The sequence below is a fragment of the Cololabis saira genome, chromosome 5 (assembly GCF_033807715.1).
Source record: "Cololabis saira isolate AMF1-May2022 chromosome 5, fColSai1.1, whole genome shotgun sequence".
Classification (NCBI taxonomy): Eukaryota; Metazoa; Chordata; class Actinopteri; order Beloniformes; family Belonidae; genus Cololabis; species Cololabis saira.
In genome coordinates, this window is record NC_084591.1 from 38615652 (window position 1) to 38634218 (window position 18567).

At 39.8% G+C, this 18567-nt stretch overlaps 1 protein-coding gene across 1 annotated transcript in view; it reads left to right on the top strand.

The window, feature by feature from the left end:
- pclob (piccolo presynaptic cytomatrix protein b) overlaps window positions 1-18567 on the top strand; it is a 75409-nt gene that overhangs the window by 29967 nt on the left and 26875 nt on the right. Inside the window, exons 17-18 of the mRNA XM_061722790.1 lie at window positions 8334-9263; window positions 11224-18082. Coding sequence (XP_061578774.1) covers window positions 8334-9263; window positions 11224-18082 — 7789 coding nt within the window. The remainder of the gene's footprint in view (window positions 1-8333; window positions 9264-11223; window positions 18083-18567) is intronic.

The following is an 18567-nucleotide window of genomic DNA, read 5'->3' on the forward strand; positions in this document are numbered from 1 at the left end:
TTTTTTTTTTAACCTTGTCTGCACACATATTAATGATTGATACCATATTAATGATTGATGGAAATACCTCTCAATACCTGCGACAAGTGCCCCATGGGAGAGGCTCTTTAGTGTAGGAGGGGGCGTTGTAACACGCCACCGGGCATCCCTCAAGCCAGATGCAGTAGACCGACTCGTGTTCCTTGCAAAAAACTTGCAAATGTGAATAGCAAGTGTAATGACTGACATTACACACCTCTACCTCCTTCATGGGTTGCATTATTATTTAGCATGCAAAGACCCAGTTTAGTTTAATTAGAAAATGTCTTGTTTTATTTAATTGGAAATATAACTTACTGTATGTTTGCAAGTGCTGATTTGCTGATTTTTTTTTTTCCAGAGATAAAACTTTATATTTTATTATATTTTTTAAAACTTTTTTTCAACTTATTTTACAGAGTTTTGCACTTTATTCATTCATTTTTGGTTTAATAAGAGCAAAGTTTGCACTTAAAGCCCAATGGGGCAAATGTTCAATAAAAAAACAGCATATTTGAAATCATTTCTTTGCCTTTTGTCAATTCACAAAATAATCGTAATCGTAATCGTAAATCAGATTTTGAGAGAAAAAAATCGAGATTTTATTTTTGGGCAAAATCGAACAGCCCTAGTGAGTTATTTGAACATGTAGATGCAAACATGTTTGTACATGAATCTATAAGTTAGTTAACTGATATGTGTGCAAATATTACAGACGCTGACAGATTGTTCAGCATATTTTTTCAATATTTTTGTGTGTGTGTTTTACTTAAGCAAAAGCAGATTTTACAAAGGTAACCTTGAGAGAGGAAAAGTGTGTTTACAATCAAAATATAGACATATATTATAAATAATCACTATAGAATAAAACCCATAGTTAATAGATATCCCTCTAGGTCCCATAGCATCCGTCTCTGAAAACTATTGGGCAGGTTTAGAGTTTTTTTGCCAGTTCTAGAGCTTCAAAAACGTTAAGGACTTCTGATGTTTTATTATTGCACTTCTTTAAAATTGAAGAATGATGAAATTAACAATGATATAACATTTAAAACTCAACTCAAAAACAAACCCATCTATGTGAATCATGTTTTCACTTGTTGACTTGGCAACCACAGACTGTTGGCCCAACAACAAGGAAGAGACAACCCCTTGATGCACCTAGTGAGGGATTTAAAAATAGAGACACAGAGAAAATACTGAGCACAGCAGACCTGCTGCATCCTTGTTATCACAGCCTCTGTTTGACAATACACTGCTCGACAATACACTGAAACCAGCCATTTGAAAAACTGATAAGTACAAATCTCCCAATTGTAGCAATGTAGCCATTGCTCTTCTCTCGATGCAGCAGCGACTCAATTTTTTATCGGTTTAATATCAGGTTTGTATTGTGTTTTTTTAAACAGATTGATCATATTTGCTTTTTTGAGAGTGCTGACAATTTTATTGCTACATTTCAGTAATATTCAGAAAAAAAAATAAAAAAATTGTCCTATTTTTAAATGCATTTTACAGCTTTCAGTGAAGTTTGCTGATACACCAGTTGTCAGACAGGAAAAAGCATGAAGGATGCATTTCTTTAAAATGAAGCACTCTGCTTATTACAGATTAGTAGGTCAACATTCTCTATTATCAGAGGGCTTGATATATGAGCAGACGAGCTGCGAGGGGGCTGCTGAAAGCCAAGTGTATTAGTATGCTTAGCTTCGGCCAAAAGCATTTCCCATAAAATCAATAAGAACCTTGGTAGCTCAAGTTACATTAACAAAAAAGCATTGAAGATATATGGAGAAATTATGCAGTGTACACATAAATGCCCCCAAAAAACAAATGTTAATAGTGTTAGTGAAATTTTTAGACACTCTTAAAAGTTCCAATGTTACCTCTGGGTGATGTACGTAAATTCTTGCTTAAAATAAAGTAAATCGGGCAATTATTTATATCGTGTTTTGCAGAATGCCTTGTGTCAGGAGCTAATTTCCTGACTGCTGTAATTGTGAAGGTCTGGTAATCCTGCTCAAAGGCTAATCATGTGGAGCAGCCTTTCCCTCAGCTCCCTGCTCTTTACTCATAAAACAGATTTAATTAGACAAAAGGATGGTGGCGACTTTCCAAGCCTTATGGCTCTGAAGCCTGGCTCTGAGATTGAGCCACTGAGACGCAGTGACTGGCGCTGGAGGGGGTGTGATTGGGTTAGGTCTTCCTTTTGCCAACTAGACACATTTTTGCTGTTGTTTTTCTTCTGGCAGACTGATTTATTCGATTTAAAAGTAGAAGGTTAAATGAGGAGTTGTGCAACTGGATATGATACATTTGTGTGGTGCATTGCACGTCATATACTAAAGTTGCTACCTCTTAATTTTTAGTGCTGTGTCATATTTCAGTTTATCTGTTTATTACTTTGATTTAAAATGGTTTGTAATCGAGATATTTTTTTTCACGTGTCATGAAAAGAAATGTCCTTTTTGCTTTGTTCAAAAATACTTAATAATCAGGCTCTCAAATGGGTCTGTGCAATACTGTCACATGAGAAAGGATGAAACGATACACTTCGTGATCTCAGTGCATCTGAAGGGCTCTAGCCTGGTAGTTGCAGTCTGTTGAGACAAATGGTTAGCTGTAACTTTAGTCACCAAGTACATTATTGAGCTTGACTTCTGAGCTGTAAATAAAGACCGAAAGGAGGATAACCTATGTTATTTTAAAGATTATATATCTTGTTGTTCTGTCAATTTTGCTAAAAAAATTACTTTGTCCTCTGGGTTGGCCTGAATGTGTCCAGGAGTAAAATTTAGCCAAGAAGAAGCAGCTACTTTCATCCCCAGTTGAAAGCTTCTAACCAGGGCTAACAGTAGATATACGGTCCATAGACGTTCACTAGCACTACAGCAGGGACTTGTAGCAGTAGCCAGAACAGCCGGGTCCTCTGACTGAGCCACCTGCACCCCCAGACCATTCCAGGTTGAGTAAACACACGATAGGTAGTGACTAGCAGACCTCACATCAGCAGGAGCAACCAGTGCTGGTGCTTGACCGTCCACCTGTCCTTCAAGCTACTTCAGGACTCAGTTCCGATATTTCAGTAGTGTGTTGTTCTTGTTGGCTATTTTTAAAATTTTGTTTCAGTCTTAGTCCTGTTTCAATCGCCGTTGTTATTTTTTGTCATATTTAGTCGAACTCATCCTTTTTTTATTTAGTCACATTTTTGTCGACTAAAAGTCGAGCATTTTAGTCTTTGTCTTAGTCCATGAAAACGCAAATTTATTTGTTTAGTTTTAGTCAACAAAAACTATTGGCATTTTAGTCTAGTTTTAGTCTGACAATTTAGTCTAATTTTAGTCTGACAATTATTTTAGACATTTATCACTAGATCAAATCGAAAAAATATTTTCCATCACATTTTCTCTCATCCTTTTGATAAAAATGTCAATTTTAAGAAATACATCTAGAAAGGGAACATGAATTGACATGAATTTGCACATTTATTTGGATCACAATTCATACACATTGATGGTTGCATTAAAATAAATATACATCTGCGATGAAAATAAAATAAAGTGCCTAATGGGCTAGTTCACATTCAAGAAAATTGCTATGAGGTCAGTGAAAATAAGAGAAAAATAAGAAAATAAAAACGAACTCCCAATGTATATAACAAAATAGTCTACTGTAAACATCAGCATTTTGGCAATTTCTTCTTTTTGATATTTTCTCCTGAAAACGGCACTTACGACGTATGTCTGCTTTAAATAGGCTAAACTTGCAATCCAACTGAAACCATAGTTGCCCCACCAATAGAATAGTATCTTTCATTATTCTACACTACAAGTGGCTGCGGTTGCTACATGCTAAGAAGCTAACGTAAGTTAACTAGTAGACTAGTTTTGGGTAGGTTTTATTGTAGTCACATTAAGCTGACAGTACACTCAACAACACAACGTTGATTTAATGTTGTAAACATGTTGTAAATACTTTATGTTAACTTAGTTTACCTTGATTTCATTGTGGTAAATGGAGATGTGTCATTTCAGGTTTGTAGTGTTCTTTCCTTACAACTTATGACCGATCCCCGTGCAAAGCATGTTACTGTTTTATTTTATTTTATTTTATGAAATCTCCGCGTTGGGTCTGATAGTGTGCAGCTGCGGCTGCATGCTGCGCTGGCAGGAAACTTCAAAAGGGAGTGTGTGTGTGTGTGTGTGTGTGTGTGTGTGTGTGTGTGTGTGTGTGTGTGTGTGTGTGTGTGTGTGTGTGTGTGTGTGTGTGTGTGAGTGTGTGGGGGAAGGGTATGTTCGATATATGCACACTGACCACAATGCCAATACAAAGTGATAGACAACTGTGCTCCCGGACAGTCCCGGTGAGCATTTGCGAACGCACAGCGGCGCTCTATGGCAAAAGAGACAGGAGGAAGTGATACGTTCATTATAATTATATATTTCGTATCGTCTTTGTTCGTGAACGAAAATGACCATAGATTTTAGCGAAGTATTTATTTTATGAACTATATTTTCGTTTAGTCTTTATTAGTCAATGAAATTGCATAATGATTTTGTCCTAGTTATTGTTTATACACGTGTTTTTTGTCTAGTACGGTCTCGTTTTCGTCCGGTGAAAAATGGTCGTTGACGAACATATTTCGTATCGTTTTCGTGAACGAGAACAACACAGAGTGACACCTGACATGGGGACTGATTGGCATATGTGGTCAGAATGAATCTAGGTTAAGTTAGAATAGCTGGCTTGTGGTAACGCGTAAAGATGAGGATATTCTGACCAGCTGCTATGTTTGCCCACTTTTGGATTAGCTGCAGTTGGATGGAGTCAGTTCCTGTAAATATTGCGTTGCCCAGAGATTTAAAACTGGGCCTCAAATCCACTCTTCAGAAAAACCTATGGGTCACATAGGAGTTGTTCAGTCCCTTTTATACAGCCAGAGTAATAATCAGAGTAGGGGAATGTCAATGAGAGATACCTGTATGTCAAGAAGGTAAATCAGAATTGTGAAATAGCCACACACAGTTGGTTGAAATAAACATGAGCCTCTTCCTGTGTCTCAAGGTACTTTTAACAACCTGGAATCCATCAAAAAACATGAAATATATTTAAAAATGTAGTTTTTTTTCTCCTTTGAAGTTACAATTACATACAGGCAAAATTTACATAGACCTACATAAAGCGTTAGTACTGTACATGTGGCCTGACTCTGATGAAGCTATTTAGGCGGTGCTAAAAGAAGACCTGACACACAGCAAAAACTTGATATTGTTACCACTAATTTATGCAATTTATATTCAGAATAGTCATGGGTTGTGACATAATTTTGCTGTTCAGCATAGATGGGCAAGAGGAGCATGTTCCCTGTTAGTTGTAATAGCATCCTGCGGATATGGCAGAACAGGCGATGTAGAAGAAGCAAAGGGATCTGTAGGGTTTTTAATAGCTATAAATGACAGAAAACAGGGACTTGCCAGAACTTTAGGGCATGGTGTATAGCAATAAGGATTATATTCCTTATAATGGATTCATTTTATTCGGACTGGCTGCTAGATGTCCTAGATTAAATTAGTGCATTGTATGGCAGTGTATCCGATGTTGATAAAGAAAACAAAAAGCACTCCCACTGTAGGATAGCCAATGGCCAAAAACACAGACTGGCAGGGAAATATAAGCATACAAGCGTACCTCTCTCACAAAACCAATATAAGAGATTAGGTCGAAATATGTCAGTTATCGGGGCTGAATTGAGCTTTCAGTTGGTTGAACTAATGCAGGGGTGGATAATTTGATAAGATTTGCAGAAATAAATTATTTTTCTTATTTTTAGTCATAGAATTTCTGGGAATACATTTTGACGTTAAAAATGGTGATTTTGCATCATAATATTAATTAAAATAAAGTGCATTGCATATAAATTGTGCGTATATTGGTGAATGACTTTGTGAAGGCTAATATTTGTTTTGCTGCAAGACATTGGATCAATATTCTATGTAGGACTATATTTCACTACAATATTTTATTGCAGTAATTGAGATGATAAGAAATTGATGGATTTGCATTGATTTCCTCCGTGAGGTCTACCCTATTGCCCTCATCACTAACCCTGCATTCACACCAAAACCTTCAAAAATATATATATATAGCATGCACATCTTCAGTTTCCTGTTTCACAATGGATAGCACTTTGGGAAGCCTTCTTTGTATTGCAGCAGTGCATTTGCTGAGGAAGTGCAGGGCCCAGTGCCGTCGGTCCATCTGGGTCCACAAAGTGGTTAGAACCCGGCAACTTCAGGGTGAATTGCACCGGCTGATACCGGGGCTCCATTTTATTTTACATGACCTTACCAGATATGCCAATCATTTCAGAAACCTTTTTCCATGCACCCAACTTCTTATTAATGTCTGTATATAGAAATAAGGAGACATTGTGCGCTGCTTTGGCGTTGTCGCTGCTCATTTGCATAAAGTTGAGATTGTCTCAACTTTAAATTGACGGTCTAGTCGCTGGCATCGCGCTGCTTGCTGCTGCTGACGCATCGGATGCCCTTTTGTAGCAAGCAATCATTGGAAATGAATGGCTGCCCGGCTGCTTATGACGGTCGTGAAGCTTTTGGAGTGAATGCAGGGTCAGTCCATTTCATCCAAGTTGTGATTCTTTCATATTGGCTAATGACTTCTCTGACTTGCAAGGTACAAATGGCAGAGGATAACTGAGGGGGGGTTTGAATCATTTAGTGGTTACAGTTATCTGCATCATGCACTGTACCACTGAGGTATTGTTACTCCTGGAGCAAACAGGATTAACCTAATCCTGACTGAACCACCAGATACACAACACAAATATCTCAATTTTTGTCAAACTCAATGCATCAGTGTCAGTTTCCCCGTAAGTGTAAAGTAAAACTGTTGTATTAAATATCACATTATCTATGCAATGCTATGTTTGTTGTATATGTATGGAAAAAGTCATAGTTCTCCAGGAAGTGACTAATAAATAAAAGACAGGCAGTGCAGTATGATTACTGGGTAATTTTGTAGCCTTATAGGAATCGTGATATGCTTAACAGTTGGGCTGTAAAGCAGTCGGCATGACAAATGTGGTAGAGAACAGCACCTACTCAACTTCACACATTAATGCCTAGAAATTATTAATCATATTTGTAACTACATCCTTCACTACTTCAAATCTCATTGACAAAATGTGTGTTTTCAGTCACACATCCACTTTCTCCCCCTGTTCATATAGTGCATGAACATTAGGGTGCTCTAGTGGCCACTACTTTTAATGACGCTGTGTTTAATGACAGAGTTTAATAGATTATCTCATGGATAAAGCAATTAATATTTAATGGTTTTCAACTGGATATGTGCGTGTTGTAATCTCCCTCTCTGTCCTGTATTAGAATGACTCTTGCTGGCACTGCAGTGGCAAGCGCATTGCTGTGATTTGGTCTGCTAGGTTGCTTGTGTGGACATGCTGCTTTATTTGTTGACAGTTTTTGCCTTCCCCTCCTCTTACGCTGTCCACTAATGGAGTCTACATGTGATAAAAACATGTCCTTTAGAGGAAAACTATTTAAAGTAATAGCATTCATAGAAAATAGCTCTCCTGCAATGTAAGGTATGTTGTTATAACAGTGGGTTTGTTAATGTTGTAGACCTCAAGCTTTTGGTGAACATTGCATTCATGACATATATTTATGTTTGGCAGATCGTGTGGTTTTTCAGTACAAATCGTGTGGGCTTACTGAATTATGAGTCCAATGGTGTTACTCAGCAAAACGTACTGTGTTAGAACTATATTTTTGTCTTCAATAAGTAAAAGGCATCTTCAGGTGTGAGAATCTTGAAAACTATTTGTTATTGTCGACTACAAGACATAATATACCATGTCTTCTGAATTATGATATAATTTCCTTTTTTAATAGACAGAAAAATGACAAATTTAATAAAGTATTTTGTTGTAGACGGGGCAGTCTTATCTATGAACATTTGGTAAATGTGTTGTATTTTCATCAAATTACTCTCCAACAACATTTTCTTTACAAAGTGCAAATTTGATTAATGGGTTGTGACAGTATGAAAGTGTTTATTGGTTAGCACTGTTGTATTTGTATTTTGTTGTATTTAGGTTTGAGAAAAGCCAGCATTTTTTATTTTCTGTTTTTATCGGAAAATACATATGGATGTCATAACTTTGACAAAACATCAAGACTAGGATGCCAAAGATTTCCCATGCCAATAGAAAAAAGACAATCACATCTTTGCATATTGTGTTTTCTTATCTTATTCTTTCTTTTTTTCTATAATTACAGAAGGAATGGCTGTGTTTGAACTGCCAGACTCAAAGAGCTTTGTCAGGACAGCTCGGAGACTCAGGAAAAATGTCTCAACCTACACCTGTGCCTGCCGTCCCAGAGATCCAGGCTACATCTATAACCGACATGGCCGAACCCAAAACCACACCTGTAAAAGTAGAATCCGCAGCGGCCACAGAACCACAACCTGTACCTGCACCTACCGAAACAGTACTAATAGTTCCTATGACAGAAGCAAAGGTTGAATCTGCCATGATAAAAACTATGGCAACCAAACCTTCCACACCAAATGAACTTGAGACAACACCCATACCTCCCACTGCAGAAATGTCACCAGGTAAAGAAGAAAACCAGCCCTTGGCAGCAGAACCCTTTATACCTGCCACAATGGAAACAAAACTTCCAGATGAAACAGCAAAGGCTGAAGAGGCAGACATCAAGATTTCCAAGACTGCAAGAACAGAAAAGAAAGATGGACAGGAGAAAAGGGATGTCAGCATGGTAGAATCTGTCAAAGTTGAAGAATCTAAACCTGGGCTTCTAGAGGTTGAAGGTGAAGCAGCCGTATGTGCAGCTTCCTCTATTCAAGTGGATGAGCCCAAAGACATATCCCTATCCTCTATTGCTGCAGAGGCTGAAGTGACTGAAATTTTTGCAGAGACTGAAGCAAAGCAAGAGCCCTCATTTCCAAGGCCCATAATTACAGAGGGACAGTCTGATGAGGCTATCAAACTGACAGAACCAACAAAACCGTTGCAGCAAGTGGAGCCACAACCAAAATCAGAGGAACAGCAGTTGGCAGTGGAAGTAAAACCTGTCATAGCAGCTGACAGCAGAGACGCCGTTGATACAACAGATGAAAACATCACAGATGTCACCTCAGCTCCGGAGTCACGACCGGTATCTAAAGAGAGTATAATAATAAAAGTAAGAAACTTTTTTTTTTAAATTGTAATAAATGAGTTTAACATAATAACATCTCATTTTTTTATTGCAAATGAGTTAATACAGTGGAGAAGTATTACTAAAACCTTTTCTATATCCATACTGATTAAAGTTCAGTTTTATAGCATTATTTTCTTTAAACCATGTAAGAATTTAGCTAATTTCTTTGCTGAAATCAATTTTTGACAACAAACCTACCATTCATAATTCAACATAAATTGTATTCCCTATAAGTGTAGGGAAGCCTATAATGAAATTAGTTGTTCATGTCTGCCTTGTCATTCTCTATGCGGGTGTTGTGAAAATATGCATTCTACAACTAAACTCTGAAGTTTAAATTGCACTAATTCACTTAATAAGGGTCACAATAATGTTAAGCCTCTTTAGGTGTCTTATGCAACATCTTACCAACTTGATGACTTACAATAGGCATGTTCCATTACCCCTAGATTTGCGCTAAACCAAATATTGAAAAAGACATCTTGTAATGGAAAAGGAACTTATTAAAAAAAACACGCCCAAATTGAATAAACCTTTTTTCGCTTCCAGGAGGGGGGTTTTCAGGTGATTTAATATTGCAGTTTATGGCAAAGGTGTAATGGAAACAATTTCTGTGAATTTCCATGTCGCCGGCAGGGCTGGATGTGACGTAGTTGGTCAATCTATTTTAGTTTGTTTAATTTAGTTTAATTAGTTTTCAGCGGTTTTTGGTCGTATTAATATCATTTAGTTGTGCTATAAAACTATTTAATCGTTATACATTAAATAAAGGCTTAACCTCTGAATAATCATTTAAAAGGGACCTATTATGGCATCTAATGCATATTTTAAACAGGCCTTGAATTGTCTTGAATGATTGTTTTTGCTAAATAAATTAGAAATTCAGCCTCTGATCCATGTCTTTATCTTCCCATTCTCTAACCTCATTATCTATGCGGGATTCTGAGTGGGCAGAGAGGCTATGATAATGAGGCACTGTGCTGATTGGCTGCCTGAATGATGCGATACACCGCTACGATAAAATGGTGGAAGCTCCGGCCGACGGAGTTGGTTTCACGCATCGGAGGCCACTGTCTGTAAATCGCTCCCGTCGTTACGTAACGACGGGAGCAGAATCTGAACGCTTCGTAGAAGCCACATCAAACTGGATGGCTCATCCGGGCGGCTGTACAGACACTGTAGAATTTGGTTGCTTTCCTCCTTCTCTGAGTTGGCAGGCTGAGGGGAGACCACTTTATATATGTTAAAGCAAGAAAAAACGTGTTCTTCATAATAGGTCCTCTTTAAATGACCATCCGCTGCTTTCATCTGGCTATTTTTTCAACAGTGGTGGCATCAATCACAATAATATGTCAAAGACTGGATGTTTTGGCTCATTTTCTTCAGTGTTGAGATTTTCTTTTTTGTCGTTTTGAAGAGAAATCTCACAGGACAACATATGCAGGGTTACGAGAATCACACTTTTTCGAAAAACAGACCCCCTGAAGCGCTACCTTTGTTGAACTTTCAGAGATTCGATTTTCTTTTGTTCAAAAGTGTAATGGAAATGCGGCAGTGATTACATCACTGCTTGTCAGTACTTGTGAGTAGAAATATGAATCCGCCCACAGCACCACAATTCAGCTCTGTTCATTTTAACAATGGAATGTTTATACCAATGCTCTGCAATGGACTTGCGACCCATCTGGAGTATACACCTGCCTTTCACCTGTAATGAGGTGGGAAAACTCCAGCAGACAGGTGTGACACAAGTCTGTTAATGACACAGTCATTTCTGGCAGGGTGTGTTAAACAGACAAACATCTAAAACATGCATGACAGTGAGCCCTGAAGACGTTGAAGACCACTGCTGTATAGGATTAAGAATATATAAAAATGGGATGGATGGATGGATGGATGTCTGTGTATAATAATATGTATGTTTTAATGTGTGTTTTTTTAGGACCAAGAAGAAAGCAATGGGGAGTTAGTTGACAAAAGAAAGGTTTCCCTACCTGAACAACAGGTTGAAGTTGAACACATAATTGCCCCTGTTATGACAACTAGGACCAGAGTCCAGACAGAGGAAAATGATGAAGGTCAACCCCAGATTATACCTGTATTACAGGAACTGACTGAGGAGCATGTGGCTGATGCAAGTAAAAATGACACAAATATGGATCCATCCATGACAGTAAAGGAGGAGGTTAAGTCTGAGAGAAGGCGCTTGAGTGTACAACCAATAGATGACAGCAGTGAAAGTGAGCTCACACTCTCACCATCCCCTAAAGTCCAACGGAGGATCCTAAAAGTTAGCACTCCTTCATCCAGTAGTGAGGATCTCAAAACTGAAAGTGCTGATTCTTCTATTGAAGATGACGAGTTCATCCGGAAGCAAATAATGGGAATGGGTGATGAAGAGGAAATGTCTGTATCAGAAGATGAAAAAGAAAAGAAATTGCCGGATGTCCAAGCGATACAGGATATTGAGCTTGATAATGCTTCTGTGAGTGTCAAGCCTCTTTCTACAGAAGATGGCACCAGTAATGAAGACAATCTAGCCCAAAATACAGTCCTCCCAAAAACAGATGCCGAAGTATCTCAAAATGTTTCAGAAACAATGCCCCAAACTACGTTCAAGAAAGCTACGCCTGTTGTAAGGCAAAGACAAAGTACTGATGAAGAAGTGGAGAGCATCACAGAATCATTGTCAAAAGGTTCGTCTAGTGTTCAGGCATCAAGCTTTACTCCAGGATCATCACCAACATCAGCTTCATCTCTAGAGGAGGACAGTGATAGCAGTCCCCGTCACAGAAAAATAAGTGGGGATAAACAACATCGCAAAGGTAAACACAGGCAATCAACCCAGCCTCTCCCCACTATTGAAGACTCTTCTGAGGACGAGGAAATAAAGGTACATGGCCAACCACTTTCTCCAGCTGGAGATGCTTCTTCTACAGAGGATCTTAGACAAGTCACCGTATCTGGTTCAGAGTACCTCCCCAGTAGAGAATCTGAAGCAGATATTAGGAAAGCTGTACAGAGAGGAAGTAAACCTTCACCAACAGTCATACCATACACACCGTCTGATCTATTTGAAGAAAATACAATTGCAATAAAATCATTGAAGAGTGCTGAAGAAGCATATGATGACATTTTTCAGAAAACAAAAGCTATTCCAGGAGAGAGTCCTGATATTGAGCCATTATATGGTGGAATGGCAATAGAGGACTATCTTTATGAATCTTTGGTTGAGGAACCTGAAATTAAATCAAGTGAATCTCAAGAGGAAGAACCCAAAAATGATGATGGCTCTCAATTGCTCAAAAAACTCAGGTCCCCAGAGGAGGTTTATGAGGAGATGATACAGAAAAAGAAAGAACTACTGATGATAGAGCAGGAATTTCAACAGGCCCAGACAGCTAAGGAATCGACTAAGGGTGATTTCGTTCATGAACCACTCTCAATGGCTGAGACCTATGTGGTGACCATACCCACAGAGGAGACACACATCACAGAACAAAGTGATATACCTCCTCAAGTTATGGACACTTTAACTGAGTTCCCATTAAAGAAAAAGAAACGACCAGCACCTCCACGCCCTTCTGAACCCCCAAAGCGCCTTGAGATAACTGTTGCTCCAAGTGCTCCCAGTGGATCCATAAGTTTTGTTAGGCCCATGGTTCCCCAAGATCCTGCACTCAGAAAGGCATTGTTCCCCATACCAGACCTGAAAATTACCCAATGTTCATCTGGTGAGGAAGAGGATGACAGTCTTGCAGAAGATTATGCAATAGGCGTTTCCTCTGACATTACTCCAAGTGATGACTCTGAAACTAAAGAAGATCCATCCATAATTCTTACTTTGTCTGAAACAACTGAGCTCGAGCCTATATCTGTGGTCTGTGAAATACCAGAAGCAAAACCAATTCCCACTCCAATATCAGCTCCAGAACTAATAACTACTCCTTCACCTGTGTCACCAGTTTCACCCCCAACTTCACCAGCCACTCCAGATTCCAGTTTAGCATCAAATGCAACATCTACATCCTCATTTCAGGCTCAAACATCCCTATCATCAGATTCAACCCCACTGTCAACTCCAACCCTCCCAGTTTCATTTAAAGAGCAGTCACTTCCAAAAGCCTTTGTGCCTTTACCTGACACAATAGCAGCAGTACCATCAAGTGAAAATGTAATTCCTCATCCATCCCCCTCATCCACTCTGACCCCGGTTATAGTAACTATACCAGATGTAGTGTCTGATCCATCCAAAACTCAAACATCTGAGATACTTCAAAATAATTATTCTGAAGCTGTATCTCCAACTCCCCCTCAGGTGGTGGCATCTGCTGCTGTACCTGTTATGGTCCAAATGCCGGACTTAGTTTCATCACCATCTCAAGTACCCATTAATATTCCACCTGCTTTACAAGTGTCAGCACCAAGTCCTGCACCTATTGTTGTCTCAGCTCAGCCTATTCCCCAAGTTACAGCTCTGCCTATTGTAGTATCAGCTCCAACATCAGCAAATGATATTTCTTCCTCCATAAACCTGGAATTATGCCGTGGGCCAGTCGTAGTCCAGATGCCTGATCTGGTTTCAACTACAGCTTCAGTCACTCCAGAAACGCCACAACCAATCTCAGCCCTCATTAGTACCCCAGCTCAAGCCCAAGTAAAGGTAGTGCACTCAGTCCCTATACAATCACCCATTCCATCAATTACCCCAGTTGTACTACCAGCTAAAGCACAAGTAGATGAGGGAGCTCTATCAACTCCAACTGTTGTTAAAAAGAAGGTCCCACCTCCGCCTCCCCCTCGGTCTACTTCTGTATCATTAGCCGAGACTATCACGGAAATGCCTCTTGCAAATAAATTTGATTCTACAACATCTACATCAGCTACTGGAACCACAGTTACTACACAGCCAATGCAGTCTGTAATTGTAGATATACAGCCAAGAATGGAAGCCATACATCCAGACAGTGTGGCAGTACCACATGTAGTAACCCCAACCAGACAGGGGCATGTAATCATCATAGTGCCAAGTGTGGAAAGTATAGCCCTGCTTGAACAAGCCACACAGGATATACCTACCATGGGACTAAAGGATGTTTCTCATACACATAGTTGGGAAATGACTACACACTCTGCTTCAGATAGGTCAAGTACAGATGTGTCCCCAGTATCTTCTAAGGTGTCAACGGTCCTAACTGCTTCAGCTCCACCACTTCCACCTAAACCTTCAATAGGGACAAATGTTTTCCATAGTGGAGAAGTCCTTGTTGAAGATCCTGGTCCCTTACCTACTATTGATTTACCCATGCCAGGAGTTTATCCAAAGCCATTGTCTTCCTCTCCAGCCATAAGTGCTACAGCAACAGTAGCACCTGTTTCTGTTATAATACCGGCTCCAAGTCAAACCACCAAGCCTCCTCCACCCATACCACCTAAGCCTATATCAATTCCAGCTGGACTGGTTTTCAGTCACAAGCCAGGGGAGAATGTCAAGCCACCTCCTCGTCCAGCAGCACCCAAAGCAGCAACATTGCCTAGGATGAAAGAACCTCCAAATGCTCTGTCACTTAGCTTGGCACGACCAGTGGAGTTTAAGTTAGGTACAACATCTCCAAAGTCTCCTGTGTCTCCAAGACACACCAAGTGTTTACAAACATATGTGGTGATTACTCTTCCATCTGAACCTGGGTCTCCAACTGAGCCCATAACAGTTCAAGCACCTGTTAGGCGAGGTTCCATGTCATCTTCAAAAGTGTCAGAAGTAAAGATAACACAGTCAGAACAGCAACAATCTGTTGAGGCATTCTTAACACAGACTGCAGTTAGGTGGGCCTCTGTCCCTACTGTAAACAATCCACCTTTGAATGCTGTGGCACCAGTGGAGCAAGTGACAACCACAGAGGTACGAGCTGCCAAAGTGCAAGACTTAGTACCTTCTGCTGTGCAGCCACCATTAACTACGGCTGATATAATTCCAGTGTCATCAGATCAGGAAACTTCTATTCAATTACAAACTGTACCTCCTCCAATTAAGAAACTATATTTTCAGCAGCAGCAATCAATGACCCAGCCACCACCACCTCCTAAAACAATGGCGGAAGACATCACAATGTCCTTTGAGCCAATGAGTCTAATTCAACCCATGACAGGGCAAGCTGTAGCAAGAGAACAGTCTATACCACCAATTCTTCAAAAACCAACCGAGGTCACAGAAGTCAGAACAATCCCACCATCAGATTTACCTGGAGAACTGGTTCCACAGGCACCAAAACCAATTGTAGCTGTGCATCCAGAGTCTTTTATAGAAGTTCCTATAGTACCACTGGAGCCTGAAGTACCATTAGATGAAGTAGTGGTTCAAGATATGTCAGCTACAGCACCCTCAACTATTTTTATTCCCAGAGTTTCATCACAGTTAGAAATACAACACAAAGAACAAGATATACCTACACACGTCATGATCACAGAGGCTGTTCAGATAAGGTCACCAATACCAGAAAAGACTGAGCCAATCGCAGCTCAACAGCCACTCACAATATTTGAAGCAATGATTCACCCTCAATATCAAGATTTGTCTACAGATTTGAATAATACTCAAACTTTCTCTGAACCTTCATTATTGCCACAAGTTATTCAGCCTTTAGAAACTCGGTCTATAGTGACTGAGCAGGTATCTAAGCAGGACCCATATCTTGTGACTGAAGTAGTGATCTTCCCTACAACGGTTGGATTTCCCACTGAGAGTTTTACAACTGACACTGGTATTAGAATACCAGAAGTAGCAGTGGTAGCTCCAGTGCCTCATGCCATAACCATTGCAAATGAAGTCAAAACAACACCTGAAGTACCTGAGTTAATTCTGCAACCTCCAGTTTCTGAGATAATAACTCCGACAACTGCTGAAGTGCCACCATCACCTCTTATCACTGAAGTTCAGCAAAATACAACATACCCAGATGTGCCACCCGTTACGTATTTTATGGAGGACTATGAAACAATTTCCTCTTCAGGTATGCCACATTCAGTGCCGCCACTGGGGGTTATACCATTTCAACCTGGACCTGAAATGCCCACAGAGGTCATAAGAAAGGTGACTGATTTAAGTACTACTCCAATGGCATCATCAGAGGCACAACCTCAGGCAATCACTGGGATGCCAATAATTACACATGAGGAGACAACGTGTAGGAGAAGGACATCCATATCATCCATGGTACAGCCATCATACACCTCATTTGAAACATTTACCTATCCTGAATATGAAATGCCCGCACAAGTAGTTACAACTGAGGCCTTTTCTGCGACAAGGAGAGAATCTATAACCATGCAACAACCTTTACCATATGGACAAGTAGTGAACATGCCAGCTGAAAAAGATGTTCCTATGGATGGTTATGCTGGTCAATTCCCCTATACTAGAGAAACTCCTCCTTCAACAGAACAGAAACCACAGGTATTGACTTATTCATCAGAATATGACCATCCTCTAGAAATAATAACCACTGACGCATATGCCAGGAGAACCTCAGTTCCCAGTACACAGGACATTCCACAGGGTGTATCTCTGACTCCAGTCACCATCACTAAAATTCAGCAAGAGTCCATGGAGAGTCAAGAGATAAGAGGACCAGAAAAGGTGGTCTCAAGTATGAGTCACTTGTATTCATCTTCAATTTCCACCTCAGGCCAGCCTCCTGAAAGCCTACCTAGCCTGGTCACTCAGGTGGTCACCACTGAGGTCCAAAGGACCACTGTTTCTGTTGTACATGAAAGACTTCCACAAGCCTCTCTACCAAGTGTAGAAATCACTATACAACCGGACATAGCAAAAGTCCAGCCTGTGCCCAAACAGAATGGTAAGATTATCTATCCTGGTGATGTTATTGATCTACGCACTATCAAAGCTGGCATAAAGATGACTGAGCAAGGAATGGACCTAACTCCACCTGAATCATATCGACAGTCCTTTTCAACAGACTTTAGCGGACGTCAAATCACTGCAGTACAACCTGAGATAGTAAATCTCAGTGCCGAGATCACCCCTGCAACAACACTGTCTGTTGTCACAGACAGCATCACAATAGTCACATGCACAGCCACCATTGCTTCTTATAACAACAATCCAGCAGAAAAGCCACTTGATTTGCAAGGGCCTGTTACATCATTGCCTCTGCCTCTGACCACATACAAACCTTTTGAGCCATTAGCACAAATTGTATACAGGCCTGTGCAAGCCCAGCCTATAGTCAGTCCTAAAGCATCTACGGATCAAGACATACCCATAAATCTTTCCTTTGAAGCTCTTGTGTCCTCTGAAAGAAGACAACCTATGACTTCATCTCCAGCAGTTATCAGCAATGGACATCCTGTTATTTCTCTAGAGGCCACGGGAGCCATGGATTTATCAAACTACAGGCCAGTGAGAGCTATGGTAGCTTTGTCTGCTACAAGTCCAGGAGTGGTGACCACTGTTGTAGAGGATGATGGAATTCCAGTAGACCTCACAGCTGGCAGGAGGAGCACGTGCTGTGATGTAATTTACAAGCTACCATTTACAGGGAGCTGCAGAACACAGCCCCCTGTTACAACCCAACCTGACAACTCTTTTGGCTACATAGAGGATCCATATAACAATGCTGGACTGTATGGTATAAAAGGAACTAATGGTATAAAAGCATCAATCTCTGAGACAAATCTGAGAGAAGCAGGACTATCCTCCTATGATCTCAAGAATAACTATGACTACCTCAGCGGATCTTCAGATGGTGCTATAGACCTGACTGCTGCCAAACTTTCTACTGGTGAGTACGGAGGTCTTTATGCATGCTTTTATTTTATCTATTTATTTTTTATGAAGATGTGCATGTGCTTAAAAAATATGCTTATTGTTGATTTGATGGATTGTAAACTTGTATTCGTACATTTTATTTTCCCTTCTTGTTTACTTACTTACTTACTTACTTTTGTTCACTTCTGTCAGAATGTAAATTGTATGTTAAGTTTATGTCCAGGCTGCATTCATAGTTTGATTTATTTTGCTATTTTATATGCATGTTTTCCTAAAAAGTAACTTCTGCTTGTTTTCTTTTTTCCTATTTTTTCCTTCATACAGATTCATGTGTGTGCCTGCGTGTACTTCCTCAATATTTTGGTTTTGCGTCTTGCTAGCCAAAATGACTACTGATATGCATGTGGAACTCTTTCAATCCATTCTGCATGAACTTCAAATACCATTTTGTACATTTTTTTGTCCCTAAAAGTTTAAGCTATTTGATGAAGTAAAATA